We start from the raw sequence: 27,167 nt of genomic DNA, 5'->3' as shown, positions 1-27,167 counted from the left end.
TTAAATCTTGAATACATTTTCATTTTCCAGCTGGAAAATTAAAACATAGAAGTATGTCATCACATGGTTCATTCAGTCTTGAAGCAATTTTGAAATGTTAACCGGAAAAATCTATCTGCCTTGGAGCATTTTTTACATCAAACATTCCATGAAAATATTTTCCTGAAACTCTTTAAGTATTTCCAAATATTAAAGGAGAAGAGAGATGACTTTCCAAGTATTGGTGATGGGCTAATGTAGATAGTGTCAAGTTCACTTTTTTTTTTAACAGAAAAGTAATGTAAGCATTACAGTGGGGGGGAGTCTGACAGGCATTCACTCGTCATTGGCACAGGCTGACACATTGCTGATGCCAATTCACATTCTGACAGAGGTGTTGTAGACACCAAATAAACAGAGTTTGTTGGTAAGCACTTTGACATGCAGAGACAAGAACCAAAGAGAAGTAAATAACTGGCACAATGAATAGTTTTGGAAATAAATACAGAGGAAATAAATACTCCCTCCTCAGCCCCATCTTGGTTTAGCTTTTGAAATGATTTCTAGCAGCCATGGAAGAGCCTTCATTGCCCTTTTTAGAGCTGGGGAAGAGCAAGTGGTGGTGATTGGAAGAGAGGAACACTTTTCATTCCTATCATGTGTGTAGTACCTGTGTATATACATTTAGAATCTACTGTTGGCTCTGTATCTATCAGATAATAAAACTCATCTTGTATCAGCATTAAGGTTAGCTTAGTACCCTCTAGAAATTTACTGGGCAGAAGTTTATTCTGGGAGTTTATTGTGGTTCTGATGCTAAATGCTTTCCTTACATCCTTCTTTGTCTTCTGTAGTTTTTGTAGTTTTTGTCTGGATAATTCTTATCCTTATCCCCCAGCTGGGGAAGCAAAGTGAAGTACTTCTTAATCCCTGCCTATGGACTTAAAAGATCTCTGCTTCTTTTAGTGGGGGACTCAGATCTGATGCCCACATCCTTATCATATCCTCCATGTGTTTATGATAGCTTTATAGCTGTCTTCCAGAAAAGAAACCAGAAAGACGTTCTGGTGGACTTCTGTGTGGAGATGAGCCCAAATGAGTAGAGCTGGATTGAAAAGATGCTAGAGTAGATACTATTTCTCTAAGATGGTGCCTGTCTTTCCTTAGGGCTGTGGTTTCCAATCTAATTGCAAGGACAGTCTCCCAACAGCTCCAACACTTCTGTGTAATATGAATTCCTTCTGTAAGCCTGGGTTGTGCAACACCTCATGTTAGATGTTACAGGTCTGAATGCTAGGCTCTGGTATTTGCTGCGGATCGATGTCATTGGGACAGCACCACTGAGCTGAGCAGCTGGGTCACTGCTGAGGTAGCAAGGCAGAATCTCAGTCAACTCACATAATGCTCAAGAACAAAAACTCATTTAAAACAGTACTTGGCACAGCCATTTTTTCCGTACTCAGCAAGATCTTTTGAGGGACGCGCTATCATTTTACTGGGCATTTTTGCACCTTTCCTGAAGCCAGAGTTCTCAGTACAGACACATGGATTTTTCTGCCTTTGAGAAAAAAGACTTCCAGAAGACTATGACACCTAGCTGGTCGCTATGTGTGTGGTATGGGTATTACTGTCATTTGTAGAAGTCAATGTGTGTGAACTATAGTCTGAGACTTCACAAATCTCTGAGCATAAAAGAGGTTTTGAATGCTGACATTTCCCCACGGTTCAGGTGCTGTCCTTCTATGTGGACAGGATATTGTAGCTGGTGTCTGGTGCTAGAAGATGTCTTTCCTACATGTTGCATGCTGCCAATTTACAGAGCAGCTCAGAGAAGCAGGCTGCGAGTTCTTCAGACTCCTCATCTTGTGCCTAGGCACTGCAAGGTGCTTCTGTGTATGTTTAGGTTTATTGATTCGTGGAGGATGAAATGCTTAAGAATGTCATTGTGCCCAGAGAAGCTGTGCTTGCCCCATCCCTGGAAGCAGTCAAGGCCAGGTTGGATGGGGCTTTGAGCAACCTGGTGTAGTGAAAAGCGTTCCTGGCCATGGCAGACGGGTTGGAACTAGATGATCTTCAAGGTTGCTTCCAACCCTAACCATGCTATGATTCCTTAGAAACTTCTCTTAATGCAAGCTTTGAGTTAGAAAGTGAGGAACAAAGGTATCTTTCATGAATGCAGGATATAGTGAGCCTGTGCTTTATTGAATCATAGTTGAAGAAAAACTAAATGGAAAATTTTTATTTGATTTCAGCATATTGTCTAGTTCCCTCAACCAATCAAATTGGAGACAAAGGCTTTTCTGCCATAATTTCCACTTCACAGCAGGTTTTCTGCTAAATGAACTTTTTAGTGACTTGATTGATCTCATTTCGTATCTGCTACACTTCTTTGTCTTCTCTGATACCAGTCGTGAATATACCCTTTGAATCCCCCTCTCCATTGGTGGAGTTCAGTTGAATTGAAAAATCTGTACATCATTTCATAGATAATTTTTCAGTGGAAATGTCAGTTACTGCAGTGTTGCTCCCTCCCATGTTCACAGGTAATTCCTGTTACTACCAACACAATTGGGGAAAACACAAAAACAAAATGCAAAGATGCCTCTTCCTATTGGGCAGGGGTTGGCATTTAACTCATGGGGATGGCAGGGGATGGTATTTAACACAAATTTTAAAAGAATATGAACAAGAATACCAATACATAACATTTAATAACCTGTAATTGCAAAATTATTTGTATACAAACAAAATAGATCAATAAATACAACTAATTACTAGCATCTGAAGCAGACTAGAGATGGCAAAAATGAAGCAAATTAATAAACAGCTTAAATGATCTATAAAATGGGCATTGAGCTTCACTTTAGTGACCAGGCAAATAGCAGCATATTCCATCTTTGGAGCATCTGAAATTTGGAACAACCCATCAATAAGGAGTATAAGAATAAGGATTGTGAGAAAGATTTTCCTTTTGTGTGCAAACAGAAGTATTGCAGTGCAATGTTACATCCATATGAGTCAGTGATGAAAACTGCAAGTGGGTACCTTAGCTCTAGGTAGCCTGGCTTTCCAGAGCTGTGAGGAGTCAACAGAACTGTGATTGCTTAACTGTCTTCAGTGATTTATTCACCTAGGCAGTTACTTGCTCCTCAATCCTGAGTAATGCAGCCACCCAAAATATGAGAAAACTCCAGTAATAATTACTATATCACAATTTAATTCAGAGCATTTGGATATGAGACACTTTCATTGCTGGGTAGATGTTTAACCACTTGTGTTCAGCACACTTACAAAATCTGCTCACTAGAAGAATCAAACCTGTTGCCAGATATTGCAGGCTATTTCCTCTTTCACTCCCTCATCCAGGGACTGATGAAAGGCACAGGACCAGGAATTATGAGTGGAAATAATTTATCTCGAAAACCTAAGGGTTGTAAAAGCATCACCAAAAATTGCCATAGAGCATAATTGCCCTGAGGATGCCTTATCAGCACCAACGTGCAGCTTGCTAGACATGAAATTTTTAAAGCAACTCCAGCTATACTGCTGTCCTACTATCATTCAGAAAGCTGAGCACATGCCTTCTTTGCCATGGAGCACCCTACAGGGAAAGCATACCCTGAGCAGACTCAGCCAAGGAGATGAGGATGAGCCTGTAGATCAGCAATTACAATTACCCAGAAAAGGATCAAAAAATGTTACTGGTGCTGCTTCAAGCCACGGGTAAAATGGCAACTGCAGTAAAGCTGCTTCATAGTCTTCTCTTGTCTGTGTATGGAGGAAAGATTCTAGTCCTTCCTTCAGTTCTCATAGGCAAATCTCAGTTACTTGGAATTTGTTCAGGAGAAGGGTGAATTTTACCCTGAAGGAATTAGGAAGCATTATAGATTCAACATATGGGACCATATGTCATTGTATTATTTCCAAATGTTTCTTTTTGAGCTTTTTCCCTCCATTGCGAACAGATTATTTCACCACACATTGTCTAGAGAAGAAGGGGGTTTCATATTCCCATTTCTTTCATTTGGCCACTATTAAATCTATATCAGTTTCATAATACTGTTTTTCAACATTATTTCATCCTTTGTTTCAAACATGCACACCATAAGTGTGGTTTGAGGCAAGTGCTTTTAATATGTTGTTCAGGCACTGCCAAAGTCAATGGCAGAAATAGAGAATACAAGCAGAGATGGTCCTAAACCACCCCTAAACCAAAATATTCCACTTGTTTATAAGGCTGTTAAAAATCAAACCAAGCCTTTTGCTTGACCCTTGATAGAGGGAAACCAGCATTGCTGTTTGATTGTGATTCTAATTAAACTAAAATTGGAGATGTGTGAATTCGGCCCTCTCCTTGCTATGCAGATCAATATCCTCATGTAATGTAAATTGAGCTGGTCTGTTTCTCCCTCTTTTCCTGTGATTTTCTACTCCAGCCTTGGAGAAGAGTTCTGGTGTCCAGTGACATCTGTTCTAAATCACATTTTGGAAAAAATGTAAATACAGAAAACTTGAGGTCAGATCCAGACAAAGCACTGGGCTGGCTCCCAAGGCCTCTCTGCATTTGGTTTTGTTTGATGTCAGGAAGGCTGCCCATAATCAGAGTCTTCAGTGATGGTAGCAAGAGACCATTCAGATAAGGCTTTTCATGGATTTTTGAACAGGTATTGTAAGTATTAAAACCTTTTTATGAGCTCCCTATCTATAAAAATCTGTGGCTGGCAGGGTGCTGGCCTCTTCTGAAAAGGAAGATGTTCTGAGGAGCACAAATCCTTCATCCTGTCCAAATGAGTGGAGATGGTCTTCTGTGACCTTCTCCAGCCTCAGCTACTCTCACACTTGTCATGTTTTTCATTAGTTTTTGTTTTTGTGTAATTCTGGTAGTGTCAAGTTGTCTGTTTGCACAGGCTTGCATAGTTCCCAGACCTTTAATTTATCATAGCTGATAGATTTAAAAGATTCAAAGTTTTGCTGAGCCGTGATACCTTCACGTTGGACTGCCTGAAGGCAACATTGCAGAAGCAAATGCTGAAGGCCAGAATTACAAAAGAGTTGAAGTCCCTAAAATAGTCTGTTGAATTGTACAGAGCAGGCATCAGCAGACCTTAGATTCATGGGTGTGTTAGAAAATTGCCCTAGGCACAGGATAGTAAACTCCTTGGTCTCTGTAAACCTGATAGAGGTGCTTTTTGTTTTGCTATTCCAGGGCACTTTGGCATGGTTCTGGGCATTATTGTTTCCCTGAGATCAATAACTGTGAAAATCAAGCTCTGTTGGAAAAGCCACAGAGAAGTAGAGACTTCTTAACTAGAAAACAGCTTTACAATGTGGAGTTGGCATACATTTTACATTTTTATCGAGTGTGTATTTACCAATTAGTCAGCAGCCTAAGCCAGTGGATTTAATGAACTTTGTGTGATTTATGCATAGCTTTTATTAATTGTGCCAATAGGGATAAACATTGGATACAAATAGATGCAGATGTCTCACTTCATTCTCCTTTAAATAATAGTATTTCTTGTCATTAAACTGCTTTTTTTTTATCCACTCTATGTGTTAGAAAGTGACCATTTTTTTCTTTCCATAGTACTGTCCTTCCAAAGGTAAGGCTCAAAACTTTCACTGACCCATATTCTGACTGGTCTGGGTGATGCCCCAGGCCAATACAGAAGTTTAGAGAAGAAAGCATTTTCCCCTTCTCCCCTTTCTCCCATCAGTGGAATGTACATTAAATAGTAAGTAGGCCACAGAAACAGGGAGCATGTGAATTACTTGACATCCTGGTAATTTGAGCAGTCAGAGAAAAAGGGGGCCAGCACCTGGCTTTCAATCTCTGTTTCAATGAATATTTAACTACTTTATGTAAAGTGGGACACTTTCAACAAATGAGGCTGAGAGAAACCTACCTAAGAATATTTTCTAACCCAGCAGTTTGGCTACTCTCCTGAGAAGCATGATGTTTGGGTTCAGGTCCCTGTACCAAATCACTTAAAGGAGGTGCTTGAAGCTACATCTTTCACAACCTAAGAACATGGCCTAATCACTGAGTTTTTGGATATCAGGGGTGGCAGCACTACCTCCTCTGTTTTGGGAAAGGAGTCCCCTTGTGACAAAATCAAAATGTTTTGTTTTTTGAGATGCCAGAATGAATTCTTTCAACATCTCTGAAGTTTTTTCATGTTATTTCAGCTGAAACTGTTAGTTAATATGACCTGAATTCACAAAAAGTTTCTGTTGCCCTAAAATTCCAGTATTAGTGAGGGAACAAATTGATAAAAAAGAAGCCTCATTAACTTCAAACTGAGGTTAGACACTCTACAGTTGTCTGGTCATGGCACTGGCTGAAGAGGGCCCATCAGTGGCTGTGCTTTATGATTCTTATTGGGATGCTTCCATTCAACAGAGGTGGAAATTCCTCCCCTTTAAAAGTAAGGAGGACTGTGATCTTGAGTACCAAGAGCTGAAAAGAGATTTAAATTACCCTGCTGCAAAATGCTAATGGCCAAGAAGTAGGAACATCTTTCAGAAATCTTGAGGCATTTTCACCCATTAAACATGATTTGGAACTTACACAACTAAATACTAGGCTATTTTTAAAGATAAAACCCCTTGTGCACATTGGCAAGTCTAGTGAGATCATTTTATTGACTTTGTGTGCTACTTTAATAGTTTCTCATCTTCAAGTGGCAGTAATCTAGAAAAGACTTTTTGAGACCATCAAAAGAAAAAAACAGAATCCAAAACATAGGCAGTTCTTAAGATATCATTAACTTTTTCCCCTCATTGAGTGTGGACAATAAGTATGTTTTTCTGATGTCCTAAGTTAAATTGCCTTAGTTATAGTTTTATTAGAGGTTAGAAATATGTCTAGGTGCCATTGTAGTTATACCTGATAGCAGCAAAGCACTTCTTATTCACAGGTTTGCCATAAATTCTTTAAAAGGATAAGAAAAACACAGTTGCAGGCAGGATTTTTGGGTTAGCCTTAAGTACTCTTACATATTATTGTGTATTGGTAGAAAGTATATGGCTCTCATTTATCTCTGAATTATAACTGCTTCATGAGTTAATTTGAGTATTGTGTAGATAGACTGAGTGATGAACTTTTAAAATTTATTATGTCTTCTACAAATGAAGAGAAATGCGTATTTCTCTTTGCCCATAGGCTTTTACTTCACAGTGCCCTTTAATAATGGGAATAATTAAGACAGTCCATTCTAAAGACAGGAGTTAAAATTCTGTTGCACATTTTCATTTTAGTCTTATTTCTCTAAACCATGTTAATATCAAGGTGTTTTTCTGATACTTTCTAGCTTTTCCCTGGTATTCATATGCTTAGTGTTGGGGCTGGCTTCAGAGGAACTAGTCCTAGTAATGAAAGTGTGCACCCATGTTAGTGTTTTCAGGATATGAGCCTTTCTACCGGGGCCAGGATATTTTCATTATTATTATGGCATTACTTCAGTAGGAGACTTTGATGAGTCTGTTCGCAGCGGCAAAGCAGATTTTTCGGTTTTGTCTCTATGGGAAAGTTAGTATAGAATGAGCTGTAACATAAATTTATGATATAGCAACGCATGCCAGTGCTTTGCAGAGCTGCTCAAGCTAGATGTGAATCAGACCCCGGAGGCAGTATAGCTGGATGAGTGCAGTACCGTGCCTAAGCTAATTAGTCCTACTGAGAAGTAGGATATGTTATGGAAGAGAGTTATGTTAATATGGCCATACTTCCTGGCTGTCCAGAAGAGAGAAATCAGATGTGGCATTCTGTGGCAATAGGTACACTTGCAATGTACCAGTTTGTTCATGTTGCAACTCTGTGGGGTCCTTTGTAGGTCATTCACACAAGGAAATAGTGCACAGTAATTAATAAAGTGTTAATTCACAAGTTTGCATACTCTGCAATACCAATAGACCCAAGTACAGAATCAGGACACAAACAGGTTTTGATGTTGTTATATCACAAGCTACTCTATTGGGATACACTATTCAATACCACAAAGAATCTAGTATAGACTTGTAAGAAAGGGGTTGAAAGAAAATCAAACATCTGTAGTAATTAGGAGGTGGAAAACATCCAAATCAACTCCACAAAAAAAATTCAGAAATCACTTAACTGGTATTTTCTGGAGTGACAAATTCCATGTACCTGCATTTACACACCATGAAGGAGTCTGATTTTCCAGAACAGGTGAGCTGTAATGGTTTAAAAATCAGCCTTTCCAGTGCCTCAGTTTGAACCCTGAAATCAATGCTTATTTTGGTAAAGAAGGGTTCATCAATTTCTGATTAATAAAATGTCATCAAAGTCACTTGAATTAGTCACGTATTTATGAGAGATAAAAACTCTGATTCCACAGCATTTGCCATTTTGAAGTAAGTGACACTCAAGCACAAAGACTGTGTTCAGGGGGGAATATAGTACAGTGAGCTGATACACTAATGCAAGCTGTGCGCTGTCAAGAATGGTGATTTTAGAACAAAACAACATACTGTCACATAAGCAAGTCACTATAATGCCAGAAAGTCAACTTACTCTGTTTGTCTGTGTGCACATATGTGAATATCTTCCTCTGCCTCCATGAGCTGAAATCTCCACCAAAATTTTCTTTTAAAGCATTTAGGAAAAACTGGATGAAAATTACACATATTCTGTGTGCTTTGCACTCCCCAAACTCTTACTACAAGTGGTGTTGCTAAGTACCACGAAATATGTAGCTTAAAATTACTATATTATTATTGAGATCCCAGGGCTGGACTTTGCAGACCTCCCTCACATTTCTTTAAATGTTTTTTCTACATTTTCTGAATTTACTTTTGCTATTGCTGGAAACTTCCATCTACTACTTCAGGATGAAACATAAGAAACTGCACCTCTGAAAATCATGAGCCCTTAGTTTTATATGAGTCTAGCATTCTTCCACTACATTCATAGTGTAGGTTGTCAATAAAAGGTTGTGATTTGGATTTAGAAGTACAAAAAAACGAACCTAGATACTCTTTCACAGGTTAACAGACATCTTTAAAGCCTAAAGATTTTTTCCACTCCTGCTTATTTTTCAAAATCTGTCACTGACTGAAAAGTTTGCCTATGCTTCTTCAGTTTCTCTTTCAGAGTACTCCTTCAGAATTTAGTGGCCTGAGTTTGATGTGTAGATCACTTGTGAACTATCACTAATTGGGGGTCCCAGTAGCACTTAACAAGCCCTTAAAGAAATGGATTACTGTAGAACATAGGTCAGCAGCATTAGTTTCCTATATCAAACCAAGATACCTTTGCTTCCAACATTTACAAATGTCAGACCAAAGTACTCTAGCAACATTGGGATGCAAATATCTAACTAGTGGTATTTTTACAAGCTTCAGTCAAGCTTTCTCTAATACCTCCTTTAAAAGTTACTGCTGCCAACTACCTTGAATTCAGAAAAAGACCTTCTTTCTTAATGAAGAAATCTACTGAGAGTTTTATCTTGGGCTTCTACCGTTTAGTCTTTGAAATATATGCTGAATCTGCTACACTCAAATTTGAGATACTAGTTGTATCAATATGGACCCATGGTTTCAAGCCTTTAGATATGCAAATTGTGTTTCTGTAACGAACAAAACCTTAGAGACCATGCTGTTGTGGTTCCACAGAGCCTTTATTGCGCCTCATCATTATGCTAAATTAATACAAATTTCCTGTGTGTCCAGAATTCAAAGTCAATCAAGTGGCTTAATCTCTGAGGGTATGGGATAAAAATGCTATTATTACAGTTTGGAAGAAGGTGAGGGATTACCTTTAAATGCATCCAGGCTATATGCTACAACAGCAACTCTGAAACACAGACCATTATGAACCACATCTTAATAGAGTGTGAACTTACAGATTGCCTCCTGCCCTACTTTTGATCGCATAGGCTAACTCCCCACAATTGTATGATGCGTTTTTGGCAAATGCAGTAATTGGCTCTACAGAGAAGCAGTATTAGAAAGGTATTTGTGATTTGTTACTCTTCTTTAATGCACTGAATGTTTTGACTGTTTTTAAAAGTTAATCTCACTGTTTACTTTTCATGTTTGTTTCATCTTTTTCCCCATATGCTTTGCTTTTCTTAGCTAGAATCCACAAGATAAACCAGTGCCAAGTGTCCAGTGAGTTTTCTGAGGCATATTAGCACATGAGATGCAGCTCTTAAGATCCACAATCTGCAGTTTGAAAACTTGTGTATTAGTAGCTCCAAATATGTTTTGGAGACTATCTCTAAAATTTATGATACTGTCACATTATTTAGGATTTGTACTTCAAAGTTGCCAAAGCTATTTATTTAATCATATTGACTAAATCATCATCCTAATTCTTCTTTGAAGGAATAGCTGCCATCTTATTGTGCTGAAGTGTCATGAGTTGCTCCATTGTTGATGCTGTGTTTGTGAGATTTTTTTTATATCTTTCGGTTTTGAGCATTTTTAAAAATTTCTCATGCCACCAACATGATACATGGTTTGGAAGACAGGAAAGGACAAAATATTCACTGAGATTCTTTCTATTCCTATTTTCTTTAACTTCACTAAATAAATGAACTGCATCAACAGTCTGAGTCCCAGCCATGGCATAATACTGATGAGACAAGCTGGCATAATGGCAAACCTCTGAGTGCATAATGCCTGTATAGGTGTCCCAGTGTTTCTACTTTAGGGCTAGTACCTCAGATAAATACTCATGGAGCAGGGGAAATGGGGCATGTCCAGAAAACTGAAGAATGAGTCGCTTTCCTTTGTATTCATCTTTGCATGGAATTTCAACCTTGGCATTTCAGAAGCTCAGGCTGATCTAGTGCACTGCTAAGAAAAAGGCAAGTGTAATACAACCTTCCTGCCATAAACAGTTAAAGTTGATCTTGAAATGGTCTTTACAGTGAAGACTCTGATATTTACCTTGTGAGAAGTTACCTCAGCCTCGGTTTCAGCTACCTCTTAGGGATTTGTTCTGCTTGAATTTATTTATTTAAAGTTGATCTCTTTGCTGGTAATTTGAATATTAGCAATCTTACACACAAAAAAAAAATCAACAAAAAACCACAAACAGAAAAACCCAGCCACATATGAGAAAGAACATTTCCAGTCCCACCCAAATCTATTTATCTTGTTTTTCTCTATCTCGCAGTAACCAAAAGGAAAAGTCTAGGGTATAGTACAAAAGTAGGGCAAGCAGAGATACTTGCCCAGAACACTCTCCAGCAAAACATGGTTTGTGTCTCAAGGATATCTTGATCTGGAAGTGATCACTTCATATTTAATTGCTCTCGGTAGGTTTTTCTCCTGTGAAGTTCTTCGTTAACTTGTATTGATCATACAGCATTGTTCAGACAGTGAGAGAGGCATCACTTACTTCACATGATAATGTGAGATAGATATTTTTTATCACCTGGTGTCTATTGTGTTAACCAGGTCCTCTAGAACTAGGAAAAAGGCTGTGATACATAGTAATTCCAGCATACTTGGAATGACCTGGTTTTCATCAGTAAATGTCTCTTCTGAAAAAAATCATACGCCAACTGTATGCTCAGCTGCATCCTCAGCAGATCGCGGGAGGTGATTCTGCCCCTCTGCTCTGCTCTTGTGAGATCCCACCTGGAGTGCTGCATCCAGCTCTGGATTTCCGAGCATAGGAAAGTCATCAATCTGTTGGAGCAAGTTCAGAGGAGGGCTGCCATGTTGATTATAGGGATGGAGCATCACTCCAATGAAGAACGGATGAGACAATTGGGATTGTTCAGCCTGGAGAAGAGGTGGCTCCAGAGTGACCTAATTGCAGCCTTCCAGTACCTAAAAACAGGGCTCACAGGAAAGATGGAGAGAAACTTTTCACAAGGGAATGTAGTGTCAGGACAAAGGGGAATGGCTTCAAACTGAGAGTAGGTTTAGATTAGATGTTAGGAAGAAAGTCTTTACTCTGAGGCTGGTGAGGCACTGGAATAGGTTGCCCAGTAAGTCACAGATGCCCCATCCCTTAAGGCCAGGTTGGATGGAGCTCTGAGCAACCTGGTCTAGTGGAAGATGTCCCATGTCAGGGGGATTGGAACTAGATGATCTTTAATGTTCCTTCCAACCCAAACCATTCTGTGATTTTATGAATTAACCAAAGAGCAGCTTCCACAACTGCCTTGGGTCAGGTTTGAGAAGGAAAAGAAAAAAACCGATCATTTAAGTTTTCTGCATTGTCTAGAAGTAGTTTCTGCCATTCAGATGGTTTGGCATTAATTTTTTTTTGCCCTGAAGTTACGGTTGTATCTATGTAAACCTCTTGGACTTCAACTAATTGCCACACCTCTGGAACACACTATTAGATGTTTTAATATGCAGGGCATATAAGTGCTTCTGTATATTCAACATACAGGAAGATGTCTTCAGGATCATACTTGCAGAAGTGTGCTGTTTGCTGACAGGTTTGAATCTTACCTGTGTTAGTCACTGACAGTTTAGTTCTTTGGTATGCTTTGTTTAATCTCTGCCTTTTTCCTCTACAGTCAAATCACTTACAATACAAACTGAAAGACCTGACAAATACTGAAGGATCAGAACTGTGTTGGAAGGAGAAAAATAGCAAAAGCCAAGATTCTAACAATTTATGGGTCTTGTTTCCCAACAAAGTGTATCTAAAAGCCATTGTCTCAGGGTTCAGAGACAGCTAAATGATTGATTTTGCATAAAATATTTGTTGTTCTAATTAGAGTGTCATCTGGGTCGTTGGCAACAAACAGATGCAAAAACAGCCTTTACATACCATCTTGAAAAACTTATGATTTGCTTAGTGTGCTTTATAATCTAAAGCATATGGCTTTGCATATAACTGCAGTATCCAAAATGAAGCCGTACGTAATGAATCACTGGGTGGAAGAAAATGCATTGCTTCTGTTACAAGTTCTTTCAGCGTGTGTATTCAAATGGTTCTGTTTAGAGGTTATAAACAAAAGGCTATGCTCACAGTTTCAGCAGTGTGTTACAGATTCTGGGATGCACATGACATCAAAGAGGCTACACTAATTTCCCTAGCAGTCTATGGCTTTTGGCACTACGAGCACACTCCATCTGAATAAACAGAATTCTAGTTCACCACAGTTGTGTGGGGGATCCGAGGTGATAGTGAAGCTTGGTTTTGTTTTATTTTATATCTTTCTGTAGGACTTTTTACTCTTTCAGATTCTGTGTGTTCAGTGAATCTGGCAATTACATTTGAGCTATAGACTACAAAGTTCTTGACACTGAAAATTATTAAATCTATTATTCTTATGTAATGAATCCAGGTAAGAGCTTTAAGTACACTGGAGTTGGTAAGGATTAATCACTCTTTCTAAGCATTAATATATATATTTTTTAAGTAGTTAGCATCCTTTCCATTAGCGACACTTACATGAAGATTCAGTGCGATATTTTGTGAGTTAGCAAGGGCTGAGGTCTTGTAACTCCTCAAAGCACATCTGATTTATTGTTCTTTCCACGCTTGCTTGTCACTAGCAGCATGAAGAGTGCCAGCTCTTAAAAATGTTCCTGGACACTCTTACGTACAGGAAAGGACCAAGACAATTTGGTGGCGGGAATGGTTCCTATCATACTAGATATCATTATATCAATAGAATGGATGGCCTTATTGAACATTTGCAGAGGTCTAAAACTACTGGTAGGTAAGCATGAAGTATTCTGGAGAGAATTACAGTTGTTAATAGTGTTATGTCAATATGCCTCCAGGCTTCTGATGTTACTAGATTAACTTAATCCTCTGATGCCAGAATATAAATTCTGCTGCTTCACCATTAATGGTTTTTACTCCCTTTTCTTCTTTTCCTTAGTTTCTGAATACCTGACTTAGTCAGGGTTTTTTTGTCTTTTTCCTGTCCATTTCTCTTTCCTATGGTTTTCTCTTTTCCCTCTAACTAACCTCAGAAGGGAAAAGAACATAATGAAAGCATACCTTATTACTCAAGTCACCAAGTAGTCTTGCTCTTTATTCTCTCCTACCCTGTGTTGTTCTCTCTTGGTGTGGTTTTGCCTGTACTGAGATTAAAATCTTACAGAGACAGTGTGTTTATTTTCTATCAGCCTCCAGCATTTTTGCAGAACTACCATAATATAATTGAATTTATAGTATGTAGCATAGACATGATAACTTCATTATTTCCAAATGAAGCTACAGATTATTCTACAGCATTTGTTTAGTAAAGCCTATTAGACCTGTTATCCTGTCCTTGTTTCTGATACTTTCATAGTTGGTAGCATTAACAGGCAGTGTACAAGTACCGTGTGATGTAGGCCGGGTATCTCTTAATATATGCTCATACTAAAATCACACTGCCTGCAGTTTAGTACAGGGATATGCAGGATAGTTCTGCACTGATGGAATTGAGTGTGGCAGGCAGATGCAGCAGGAGCTCAGTGGGGACTAATGGCTCAAGTATTCACTCTGGTTCCCAGGCACATTTTTCATTTCCCTCCCATTCTGCATTTTACTCCTGTTTTGCACTTATGGTATGATACAAATTTTTACAAATGGTGGAGAATCATGGGAATGGAAAAGGAAGGAAAATACATTTGTGTGAACATTCCTAGCCAAACAGCATTGTGTGCCCTTTGTAAGATGCTCTTATTTAAAATAAAGCTGAAATAATGAAAATCATGAAGTGTAGTTAATTTGCAGCAGTTTTTACTGCATAAGTGATGTTCAGTCAGTCCCATTTAACACTGATATGAGTGGGAACAGAATCCTTAGCCCCTTGAGTCCTCTCCTTGAACAGACTTGCATAGCACACAAGAAAATGTAGCTGTTCCTTGAAGTCAACATGCTGCACATAATTATCCACTGGCATCCACTCCAGGAGGAGGATGTATATTATCATTGTCTGTGAGGTCACTTCTTCATTTGCCTAAGACTTCAAGAGAAAAAGTGAAGTTAACTTGCTGCCTTGAAAAAAGATTCAAAACTGGAGACTTGAAAACATCAAAATACATATAAATTATCAAAGGAGAACAAAGACAAGTTTTTCCTACAAAAGTCTTCTCCCCAGGCTATAACAATGCTTTACATAGGCATGATCAATATATCCAGGCTTGAGAACCAAAGTCTTTTGGAATAAATTAGACTGGCAGGAAAAGAAACAAACAAAGAACAAATTAACATGATTTTAAACATTGCTTAAATTTTCATGAATGTAGACCTTGAGATGTTATGATGAGATCCCATGAGTCTGTGCTAATATTTGCTTATAATTAAGGGTTGCACTTTCATGTTTCATCTGATATTATAGATTGGAAATCAGCTACATGCTTACTATTTTTCTTGGTCATACTGATTCCTCTATTTTATTTGCTTACGCTGTTAATAATATATATGAGCCCCTACATGGCCCCATTACCTTTCCTTTAACAAACTGCCCCTTCTCATACTCTAGATCGCCTTGTTTGAGTAATTAGGAAAAAACTGCTCTTCCTGAGATGCTAGGTTTGTGTTCATCTATAGCAGAAAAAGAGACAAGACTACCCCTTCCAAACCTGCTTTGGGTTCAGAAGGAAAATGAGTGTACTCAGCTCCACTCTTCAATATGTATTGTGGTGGATGAAGTCCCTTCATCAAGGGAATAAGCAACACAGCCTCTTTGGGGCACTGACACATTGCCAAAGAACCCTTCTATGCATTCCCTGAAAAAAAAGTAAGATGTCATTCTGTGTTTAGAGCCCCAGATGTGCTGCACCAGCCTTAAAACAATCTGATTCACATCAGTGGGTTTTAGTTCCAAATGCAGTTGTAGCCGCTTCATCGCCATTTCTCTGCAGAATTCTCTATATAGGAAAAATTAGCAATGTTTGGTAAGATTATCAACATCAAGAAGTTTTTGAAGCAAGAGCTTAGTCATGAAGAGTTTATGGAGACCCTAACTTCATTTCAGCAAGCAAAATCTGATGATTCTGTTCCTTCTGACATGCCTGCCCAGTGTCTGGTATCCATGTTTTCAATACTAAGATAATCAGGACACTCAGGACATCTAAGATGAAATCTTCACTGAATATCAAGTGAAGTCATGTGCCCTATGGGAAGTCATTAGAAAAATATATTTTTGCCACTACTGTTTTGAAAGTATTGATCAGGGACCAAAACCTAGGTGCAAAAGTCCTTGTGTCAGGGCTAAAGAGCACTTTGAAGGCTTTTGTTAAACCTTATTTGTTTGGCAGTTTGTGCATTTCTGAGAGAGTCCTTTGCAGCTTATGGAAAGGATGGATTTTTAAACAGAAAAATCTTCTAAATAAGATAAGGCATAAGAAATGTGCTAATTGTCTCCAAGCCAAGAGATGTCATTCATAAGTGTCAGTATAATGGATGTGATAGCTAATTGAAAAAAATATTTCCATTTCAGACATAAGAAAACAAAGAAGAAAAATCACATGAAAATTCAGGAACTATACCCCAGAATTCAAAAGATCAATACAGATCTTCTGCAGACTGAGACTTCTGATAAAAATCACATTAGAGAAAATAATTCCTGTTAAGCTAGACGTGCTCTATGTCACATCTTCAATAGTTTTTAACTTTAGCTTAAGTCAAAACATGCCTTTTCTAAAAGCTTCTAGTCTCAACCTGTTTCCGTCATATTGCTAAATATTTTTTCTCCTAATTGATTGCTTTCACTATGTGCTGTATTTCTGGTCTAAAATTTTCTTCTAAAATTTTCTGCTTCTGACCATCAGTTAGTTTAGACTTCTGTTTTTGAATGTGAAAAACCCTCCACATTCTATCTAGGGGTTTAGACTTGCTTCAAATCACCTCTTAACCTTCTTTTGAAAACAATGAAATAGAACAGTCTTCTTATATTTCTCACCATATGGCAGATTTTCCAGATTTCAAATTATTCCTGTTCTCAAAACATTCTTCACTTTATTGCATCCACTTCAAAATAATTCTACACACAATGATAAATCTGTTTTGCTGTTTCTGTTGAGTAGTCCTCTCTTCTTTGCACCCAGTCTATTTCATATTCAGCTGAATATCTTAGTTTCCAAATCTCTCCTGGAGACACTGCTTTCCACCTATGCAATTCCCAGTTCATAAAAATGTATCTCGAATGTTTGACTTCACATTTAGTTAAAAAAAATATATATCTTTTTAGTGTGTCTGAGCACTTCAAGTTTCTGGTCTTTTGGCTTGGGCTCTTACGTATCACAGAAATAAAAAGAATAAGCAATAGTGGTAATAGAGGACTAAACAGAAACAGCATCTGTTTCTTTACCTATAAATACTTTCTACTCCAACAGATTGACCTGTTAGCCAGTTTCTATTTCCATTCACTGTAAGCAGCATCAGGTTTGTGGTATCTTTAGGGAAGCATCCACATGAGCCTGCTCACCCACGTGTGTCAGCCTCTCTGGGTTCAAGTGAGAGGAGGATGCCCAGAACCTCAGCTATTCTACACTTAGATGAGCTGACATAGTGCACTTGGCAGAGAGCATTTTTCCTACTCTCTGTTATTTCTGCACTGCAGTAAGGGATTTATCAAATAAGAAATCATAACCTAAGGCATTTCTGTGCTCAGAGTTACAAGAAAAAGTTTTCCAGACAAAAGGGGGTCAGATCTCTTTCTTAAAAAGTGGTGCTAAAGGACAACCTGAAGAAAGTGCATGTGCTCACTCTCTCATCTGGTCTTTAAATGTGTAGCAAACTAAGGAGCCTGGACATGCCAGAGGCACTTGGCACAATTTCTGTGCAGTATAGACAATACCTTGTTAATGATACTGATGCTGCGACTGTTGCTATTAAATTACAGGTGACTTCTTTCTTATTGGTGGCTTTAAGTTTGTCATCAAAGCAAAATATTTTAGACCAGCATTTAAAATGCCTATTCAACTGCTGAGTGCTGAGCACATGTTAATACCCTTTTCTCCAGATATGGTAGTTTATGATAAATGTTACCAGATTTTGTACTGATCATGTAGTGTGCAACTAAGACAAATGGGCCCACTGAAAGGGTATTTCCTTTGGAGAACACAAGCTGCAGACCACCCGTAGGATACATAGAAATAATTAAGTGTCAGGATGAGAAGGTAGAGCAAAATATTAGTGACTCAAAATCGTGATGAATAAAAGACATTAAAAACCTATATACATGTGTGTTTTGAAAAAAAAGAATGGGAAGGCCTCAAGAGCACTTAGGGGAAAGGAAAAAAACACCCCATCACATTATTGTACTGTTTAAAAATTCCTAAATATTTGTGTGCTGTGTTTTTACTTCTGGCAAGCTGCAGAGAGGTGTGTGAAATCACACAAAACAGAGAGGACCTGAGTTCATACCAGCCTCTTTCTAGCACAAAAAAAATATTCATGGAGAGCTACTCAAAAACTATATTGCTGTAAGAAAAAACTCAAATGGCCTTGTGACTGAAAACATTGCTTGCAAAAATTGCAGACCCTGCTGTCGTGAGAGAAAGGTCTAAGATAAATTTGAGCAACTTTCAGAGCAGTGAGAGACTAGAATGTAGTTATGACAGGTCTTCTGCAACATTTTCAGACTTCAGAGAGAACAAAATTGCATTTATATCCTGTCTAAATCATAGCAAAAAAACACTTTCCAAAGAAACAGATATTATTTGGGCACCCAATTTCCTCAGTAGTATTTTCTGGTACAGCTTCTGCCGTGCCTGGTTGTATACAATACAGGCAAGTAACACAGGTTCTGGCTCAGCCATCACAATCTCTTTAGCAATATTAGAAAGTATTACTAAACTCGAAAGTATAAAGTATTGAAGCATTGGGTATTACATTAGCAAGGAGCATGAGTGTATTATTTTAAAGTTTTTTCGTGTTAGTGGATAAATACAACCTTTCTCCATAAAATTGGTTTTGAATTTTAGACCCAGCTCTGCAGTCAGTTCCCTGGTGGTCATTTAACCCACCATCCCTCCCAGGTGTTGTGATGGAATGGAGCAAGTGCTCCTCTCCCACGCAGGCATTGCAGTCACACACTGAGAGGAAATTAGTGTCTTTCCACTTTTATTGTTGAGAGAGAGAAAGACAGTGAAAGAGAGAAAATCTTCCAGAACAGTCAGTCTTTGGGCTGAAAAGGCCAAAGTTCAAACATCTCCTCCACCTCATTCAGCTGGCAGGTACAAACTGTAAGCCTGGGTGCATAATAAATCTCCTTTGTAATGTTACCTGCTACTTAAGGCCAGATCTTGTCAATGGATTTGTGAGATTAGAGCCCTGCATCTGCAAAAGCCATATTAACTTCAGTTTTGAAGTATTTAAAGGAACTTACACTACTTGATCTTTGTGCTGGCCTTTTGTGTCAGAGCAAGTTCCTTATGCAGTATGGAATGCAAATGTATAAGATGTGTATTTTTCCTTCAGTGCTGCCAAACCTTGTTTTTATTCATACTGTCACTAAAACAGTTTTTAACAGGGAGATACAAGAAAAGTCAAAGGCGTTGAGAGAATTGTATGAAAAGTAAATTACCTTTCCTTACCCCCCACAGTATCTTCTAGTGACTTACTTATCCTGAAAATAGTTATCCTGTCATCCAAAGTATGGACCATGGAAAATACCTGCTAAAATAGAATATAGCACACCATAATGTCTTTTCTCCATAATATTAAAAAAAAAAAAAAAAAAAAAAAAGCAAGCTGTTAGTTCTTTTCAGAAACCCTTCTGAGATACTGCCTTCATCTTTAAATTCTGCTTTCCAGATGACTTTAAGCAACAGTTACTTTATAGCACATCACAAATTATATGAAGAAAGTGTCATTCCAAACTGGTTTGGTTAATCTGATTAAACTGAGAGCCATGTCAAGAAGGTAGCTTTTTGATATAATGAAAATGATGATAATAGACTAAGTCTCATCGGTCGAGAGACTTTATTACTGTCTACTGTAGAAAAACTGTTTTGTTGCTGCTGAATGGTACATCCCTAGCTAGTCACAATATACCTAATTTCCTGCTTAGATAACAGAAGATATGAAGATAAAATGTGAAAGGAATAAGGAACTGTGTGATATAGATATATGGAAGAATAAAAAATGTTAAAAAGTGAAAATTAAGTTCTGCATAAAAACTTGCATTTGAACTAAGTTTCAAAAGAGAAAGCAAAGATTCCCAAGTTTCTGTTTCCTTACTTTGGATAGAACAGACTTGCTAATAAATCTAGGACCAAATAGGACAGAAGAAAAGACTGTTTACAGACTAAAATGTGCTAAGATGTTCAGAGCACCTGGCACAGCTTAAAACTAAACTGTGTTATCTTACTGTAGGTTCAGAAAACTGTCTTGAACAGAAGCTGAGAACACCTCGTCGACGATGTCTGCAGCCCAAAATGCTGAATAGCCCTGAGGACAACATGTACTATAACCAGTTAAATGTGAGTTCAAAGTGGCAATAAAGCTGTTTTACTGGCTTTGTTTCCAGTTAATAATTCTGTTATTAATACCTGTTTCAGCCCCTCCAGCCCCACCCCCACGTTCTTCTGCTCTCGTCTTGAACATGTGCTTATGCTCTTTATCTGTTGCTTTCATGTCAGGATGTCTGCCTTCACGGTGAATAATTGATGTGGTTTATCAAAGACGAGCAAGATGCATGCTTCATCAGGCTCACTTGAGCCCTTTGATCAAAAAAATTATGCTGTGACTTCTGATATTATCAGCATCTGCTTGCATTCAACACAAAATCACTTTGAATTAAAAATTAACGACTTGCTGCTTTGCTTTGACTGTGTGTTCTTGGCCCTCTCCACAGGGAACTCTAGAATATCAAGGGAGCAAGAGGAAGCCAAGAAAACTTGGGTAAATATCTATCTTCTTAGTTCTAAGCAACTGTAAACAGAAGAAGTCCTTTGTGATATTACAGAATATGCAAAACTTTCTAGAGAGGTTTCTAAAAATAAACAATTAACATATTTCTGTGCATTGACATTGGGCATTTTCTGCAGAAGCAAATTTAAAACTTGCATGTACTGCTGTCTGCAGACACTAGAACTATTTCTTACAAAACATACTCCCCAGCTCTCTCTCCTTACTATTACTACAAAAAAAATAGCATTCTTCATATTTTAAAGTGTGTTTAACACCAGTGCAAGGTGCCAGCTGAAGGGTGTTGGAACTGAAGTTCTGTGAGCTAGAACGTGGCCAGAAGCCCTGCCAGCCCCGCAGCAGCACACTGGCCGTGGGGCTCTGCCTTCCAGGGCAGCACATGTGAGGAGCTGATGGGAAAGCCACTCCTCCCAGAAGGGAGTTGCTCCTTCTCTGTTGAACTGAGTCAGTTCTCAATGTTACATGAGCAGTTATCACCTGGTGTAGGTAGGAAAAACTAGGCTGGCTCTATATAATTGCCCAAATATTTCCTTGCCTGATCACATAGACCGGAGAGAACTGATGGATGCTTGGTCTTGCAGACACATTTACTCTAAAAAATTTACAAGAACTGACTGTATTATTTCCCCTGGTTTTTATTAATCTTCCAAATGTAACTGTATGAACAGGAGGTCTTTGAGTCAAGGCTAAAGCCCAAAATTTTGCACCACTGTGCAAGATTAGGTTTATTTTTTGTGCCTTCCCTAGTTAAAAAACTTTGTATCCTGGAAATAAAAAGACTAACATGAGACTGCAGTGCTCATCATACATCACAGAAAAATGAAAGGCCCTTGCTGTCAATAGGGCTTTTCCCAAAATTTGATGATGTCGTTTTTGGCTCATATTCACAGCAAACCATCATCTGAAATATAATACCAAAATCATATCCTACTTGTGGAACATATACAGACAAAAACCCCCACATTGCTCAAATTAAATGCCCATTTGATGGAAATAGTCGTTCTATCATTTTATACTCCCAAACTGAAATATGATATTGCATTTCACTGATCCTCAGAATCAGTCAGAATATAATCATAAAAAAGTAATAGCAGTTAAAGTATGTATAAAAGCTGTATCTTTCTCATCAAATCATCCTACCTTTTTTTTCCCTGTTCTCATACCAGTGCTTTTCATTTTTACATCCACAGAAAAGTTTCTATTTCTGAAGATATTAACAGAATTAAATTTTAACTTAATAAATGTTTTTGTTTACTTTCAAGCCAAATCAAAGTACTGGATGGAGAGGATGAGTATTATGAATCATTGTCAGCTGTTGAATCTACTGCTGAAGATGAGAGTTTTCTCAGGTCCCCATCTCCTCCTTCTTCAAGAGATGTGTCTTTTGCTCAAAGCTGAACCTCACTTATTCTATTGACTAATACTGGTAAGAGTATTTTCCTGCTGATGATCTCTTCCAGTTAACCTTGTTCGTGTGTGTTTATATAATATATTAAAAATACTATTTTAGCTAGTTACTTTAGTTCACTGATTTAGACCTGGATTTGCAGCTGTACATTGTCACATTTAGCTGTATTTCTATAAACAGTTCCAGTCAAGGGGAGCAGCACTACCTGTATGTGTTGATATTGATAATGGACATGTTTCTTTAGCAGCAAGGTTAGTTTATACAATTCTGACCCCTTCCTTCCTGCTTCTCCCTCCCCCGACTGCTGTTCCCACCCTGTGCCATCCCTTCTGTTGTGCTGGCACAACTGCTGGTGGAGCTGTGTGAAAAGTAAGATCGAGGAACTGCACTAGATTAAAAGAGCACTGTACTAAAAATTTTAATTTGGGGTCATAGTGAAAATGTTTTGTATTTCATTAGACTGATATTAAATATTGTCATTTCTAACTCTCTGCTGTGTCTGGCTTTTAACACTAGAAAAATGTACAGAGTAAAATAATCTAAAATGTTATTGTGTCTCAGTTTACCTTGCAAATAATGTTCTTATAAAGTATTAGTTTGCTGTAAGTTTAACTTCAAGAATTATTTCAAATATAAGTGGTAAAACAATTTTAAAGCTGATGTTTCACACACTACTTCATATAGTCCTTGTGACTGAAACTATCATTGTGACTAGGTGTTCTTGCTATCCATGCAGATATTTAATTTATTCCTTAACGTGTTTTTCTGGGCTCCAATGACTCCTACATTTCCACAGCCCTCTTGTACATAGAGGGGGGAAAAAATGTCACCTGCAAATTTTTCTACTTGCTTTTGACTTTCTTTGAAAGTCCTTAATGAAACAGTATGTGACTTTCTATGGAACACTGAGATTCTTTGCCATTTACTGTTTCCATGGCAGAAGCCAACTATTTCATTTTACTCTTTTATTTCTGTTTCAGAGACACAATTTTGTTCTGTGACCATTCTTTGCTTCTTTTCCAGACAAGCTCTTGTCAAAAACTTTTGGAAATAAAATGTTCATATTTACTGACTTATACATTTGCTCAAAATGATTCTTTCTTTTTTTTTCTTTCTTTTCTTTTTTGACAAACTGTGCTGATTAAATCTGACCACGTATTATACAGAGCTAGTTATGATCCTTGTTTTTATCTCCCTCCAATGAATTTACCCTGACCTGTACTAATAGATCTTCTTCCTATTGGAGATGCAGCTCAAACCTGTTCCTTAAGCTGCATAATTTCTTACTCTCAAGGTTCACTGGCCACAGAGCAAGGAAAGGTGGCATGAGAAATGAGACCCAAGTGCAGTCAGAATATTTCTAAGCGAGAACAGGGTTCAAAAGAAGAAAAAAGTAATGAAATAGATGGTTCCACAAAAGCTTTGTTTCTGCTAACAAACACGGGAATTAAGTTAGGCAGGGCAAATGAGGATGAGTGAAAGATTCCAGGACAAAAAATTCTTCAATCATTCTTCACCCAAAATGTGAGAGAAGGTTGAAGCTGAAAATTATAATCCTGACAGACATTGAAGTCTTTCAGTTCACTCCTCATTCTCCTCTGATGTACATCTGGGTAGGTGTACTTTAAAGGCACTTAAGAGCCTTTGAAATGGAGAAACTCCTTAAACAAAAGAGAATTGGTGAATAGCTGCAGATGAATTAATAGTATTAAAAAATGCAGCGCAAATAGAAATGGCAACTACTATGAATACATGTGTACAGATCAGTTTCTTTACCTTTTGTCAAAATGTAACAAGAATGAGTACTTGTTATGATAACTCTTCAAAAATTATGTAACTTTTTCTATGCAATGTATAAATTCTCAATTATATCTGGATGGAAAATAACATTCTTTTTAAACAAATTACTTACTCTGCTCTTCCATTGGCATAGATCACACAGAGTTCTAGCAATATGGATGCTTTCTGGTTCCGTCCTTCCTTTTTGAAAACTATTTGGGCAAATAAAGTTTTATTATTAATGCAAGTCACATCATTATGCTTAGTTAGGAGTTTATCAATTGTTTTAGTTAAATGGTAATGAGGTTTCCAGATAGGTATTATGTCACCTGCCTAAAAACCAACAGTTTACATTACACTGAGTAATACATTACTCGTAGTAGTTCTAGTAAGTTCATAAAGAAGTAAGGGAAAGTGAAAAATAATACATAATTCAGTGAAGCACTTAAACCAAAGCCTAAGTCCCATTGAAATCAATGAAATTTTGGCACGTGATTAAGTGCTTTGTCTGAATGGGGGCCTGAGTTAACAAGAGGAGCTTCAGAACATTAAAGAATAAAGCACAGGCAAAATGCAAAATGCAAAAACTCTCTAAGTACATCCCTTCGGTTTTTTCCTTTTCCTTCTTCTAGTTGTTAACCTTGTATCAATCTCAGCCATCAGAAATGGACTTCAAAGAGACTTTAAGCACTCTTTAATTGCATGGAAAGAGTAAAATACTGTATTTTCTTTGTTATATGCAATGCCACAGTCTACATCTGCTATGTTTTTTCAAATTAGTTAATGTCACTAATGCTTCAATACTGAATTTACTACCTAAAAGCTGCTTTTGAGTAGTATGTTTTCGTTCTTGCTGTTTCCTAGCTACACATTGTGCACAAAGATAATCTGTGTATTTTATTCTTTCCCAACTTACTCCCTTTCCTCATTTGTTTTCACTTCACCCTCAGTAGGTAACCCTGTGAGGTGATCTTCTCTCATCCTGATTTTAGAGTACATATATGCCTTTCGGTTATTAAAAGCCTTACCATAGAGCCATGCAGTCACATTAAGACTGACCAAAGAGTTGAACTTCTGTTATCATACTGATAGAAGCGTGTGTTTGTTTGATTGATTTGTGTGTGAAAAGGAGTACAGGAGGCATGTGGGTGTGATGAGCCTGGTCAGTGGAAGCATATCAATGTCAATTGCTTAGATTTTCTCATTTGGCTTTGATACCACTGAAGCATTGTTCTGATTTATTTCCTTTCATGTATATTATCCTGAAATATTAATGTATTTTGCTTAATAGTTCGTAACATATCCTGTTCTTAATATTTTATAAAAGTAAAGAGTTTAAATCCTGTTAGGAAGAAGAAAATTTCTTCGACAGTGTGTAATATATTAAAGAGTTTTCAGCATATGGGAGAGAAAAGGATGAAGCTCAACAAGGGATTTTAGTAGATTTCTTCGGTAGACCTTAATGGCACTAGAAACTGGTTCTTGCTGAGGACAATTTCTGCCTTTCAGTTATGGCAGCTTAAAAACTTGTCTCCGTGCCAAAAAAAAATCGGGCAGGGAGCTTTTGGAGATTAGCCCCTTTCATTTGGTAATTTTAAATGTGCTTCTGACTTAAACATTTACATCACTTTAGTAACATAAAGGGACCTTAGAATAGGAGTAAATTGCAGCCATCTTAAATTTGCCCTCAATGTGACCTCCCTCACCCATACACTGTAAGAGTTGTGGAAAGGGCTTTTGTGCACTGAAGCTCTTTTAAGTGGCCCCTATCAGGCTATGCAAGGACTTGTTGTTACTTAGAAGCTTATGAACTGTGGCTATAAATAATGTAAAACTGGGTGGTACTACTATCTATTTTACACCATTTAAAAATTGATGTGAAAGTGGGATTTAAGTTCCCAATTAAAAAACTTCACCTTTAAAAAAAATTGTAATTGAATGTTTATCCCCTCCTGTTCTAAGATTTGCAATTACACAGGAATATTGCTTTTTTGTTGTAAAATAGTTAGCAATGAGATAGATAACTCAAGTCTACCATACTCTTATTTCTCATTCCTTTTTTGTCTCAAAACAGAAGGAGAATTTTGAGAGACAGCCAAACTCTGGCATTTTTAAATGTCTTCAGATTAACCAGATATATATATAGTGCATACAATTGAAAATAAAGCCATATGGCACAAAAGTATCCTCCTAGGAGAAATAGGTAAGTGATTTTAATACCGATATATGCACAAGACATGGCACATACTAAACTTATCCGTCCTGCTTTTAACTCTGACAACAAAATGTGAGAAGTAATGTCAGTTTTGTTAACACTAGAAATACATTTCGATAACACACCTTGTCTTTAACGCTACTCGCCGGAGGAGGAGTTGTAGCAGAATGTATACTTAACAGAAACTGTTTCTGCTTGACAACAAAGCAGTACTCCCAAACTGACAAAAGTAGCATGGGATGCTGTGAAAACCAGAGGCTAGGGTGGAGCCCTCTGGGTCAGAGCTAAAGATTACAGAACTCAGTGAGAGGCTTTATGTCTCATTTGTGACAGGCACTGAAACAGATAAGGGAGAACATTGACAATTCATAATAATAGAGCACTGTGTCTTTAGATACACAGGCTAATGCCTAACTCATCTTAATATATTTGTCAAGAATTATTGGATATTACTTTATTACATGTATAAATCCAATGTCAGCCAGAACAGTAAATATATGCATTGTGTTATCATGGAACTGTTTATTGTAGTACTTATACTGTGATGCTAAAGGACATAGGAGCAGATAAGTGAAAAGCATATCTTGGAGTAATGTTTCCAGAAACCAGATTACATATTATTGATCAGGCCAGTAACAGATAAATCCCTTGCTTTTGTTTGACAGACTTATTTTTTAATTAAATTACAGAGAGATATTCTTTTCTCAATAATATAACTATGATTTTGTATTATAGTTGGCAAATGGAGATGGCAAGTAGGGAGATCAACATGTGTGCTTTTTTCTGCAAAAGATCCAAGCCCCAATTTCTGACCCATTAGCAGTGAAAATCTCATCTCAATTTCTAAGTGAAAGTAATATCACCACAACAAAGACTGGATGTCATCCACTGGGATGGAGTTCCATGCTGGGAGGCAAGGCAAGCCTGTCACAGCTGTTTCCAAAAATTGTCGTGCTACTGATGAT

The 27,167-nt window shown here is 37.7% G+C and overlaps 1 protein-coding gene across 2 annotated transcripts in view; it reads left to right on the top strand.

The window, feature by feature from the left end:
- The window catches only part of MYO3B (myosin IIIB), a 193,543-nt gene extending 170,263 nt beyond the window's left edge, over positions 1–23,280 (top strand). Inside the window, exons 35-38 of one of the 2 annotated variants that reach the window (XM_085066494.1) lie at positions 20,246–20,352; positions 20,727–20,773; positions 22,063–22,226; positions 22,389–23,280. In XM_085066494.1, coding sequence (XP_084922620.1) covers positions 20,246–20,352; positions 20,727–20,773; positions 22,063–22,198 — 290 coding nt within the window. In that variant the 3' untranslated portion in view covers positions 22,199–22,226; positions 22,389–23,280. Of the gene's footprint in view, positions 1–20,245; positions 20,353–20,726; positions 20,774–22,062 lie in introns of both variants that reach the window. The other variant, XM_085066495.1, reaches the window with a different exon arrangement.
- Positions 23,281–27,167: the final 3,887 nt, after the last annotated feature.

Source organism: Lichenostomus cassidix, chromosome 7, assembly GCF_008360975.1.
Source record: "Lichenostomus cassidix isolate B80296 chromosome 7, HeHo_3.0, whole genome shotgun sequence".
Classification (NCBI taxonomy): Eukaryota; Metazoa; Chordata; class Aves; order Passeriformes; family Meliphagidae; genus Lichenostomus; species Lichenostomus cassidix.
This window is presented reverse-complemented; position numbering and strand designations above follow the sequence as displayed.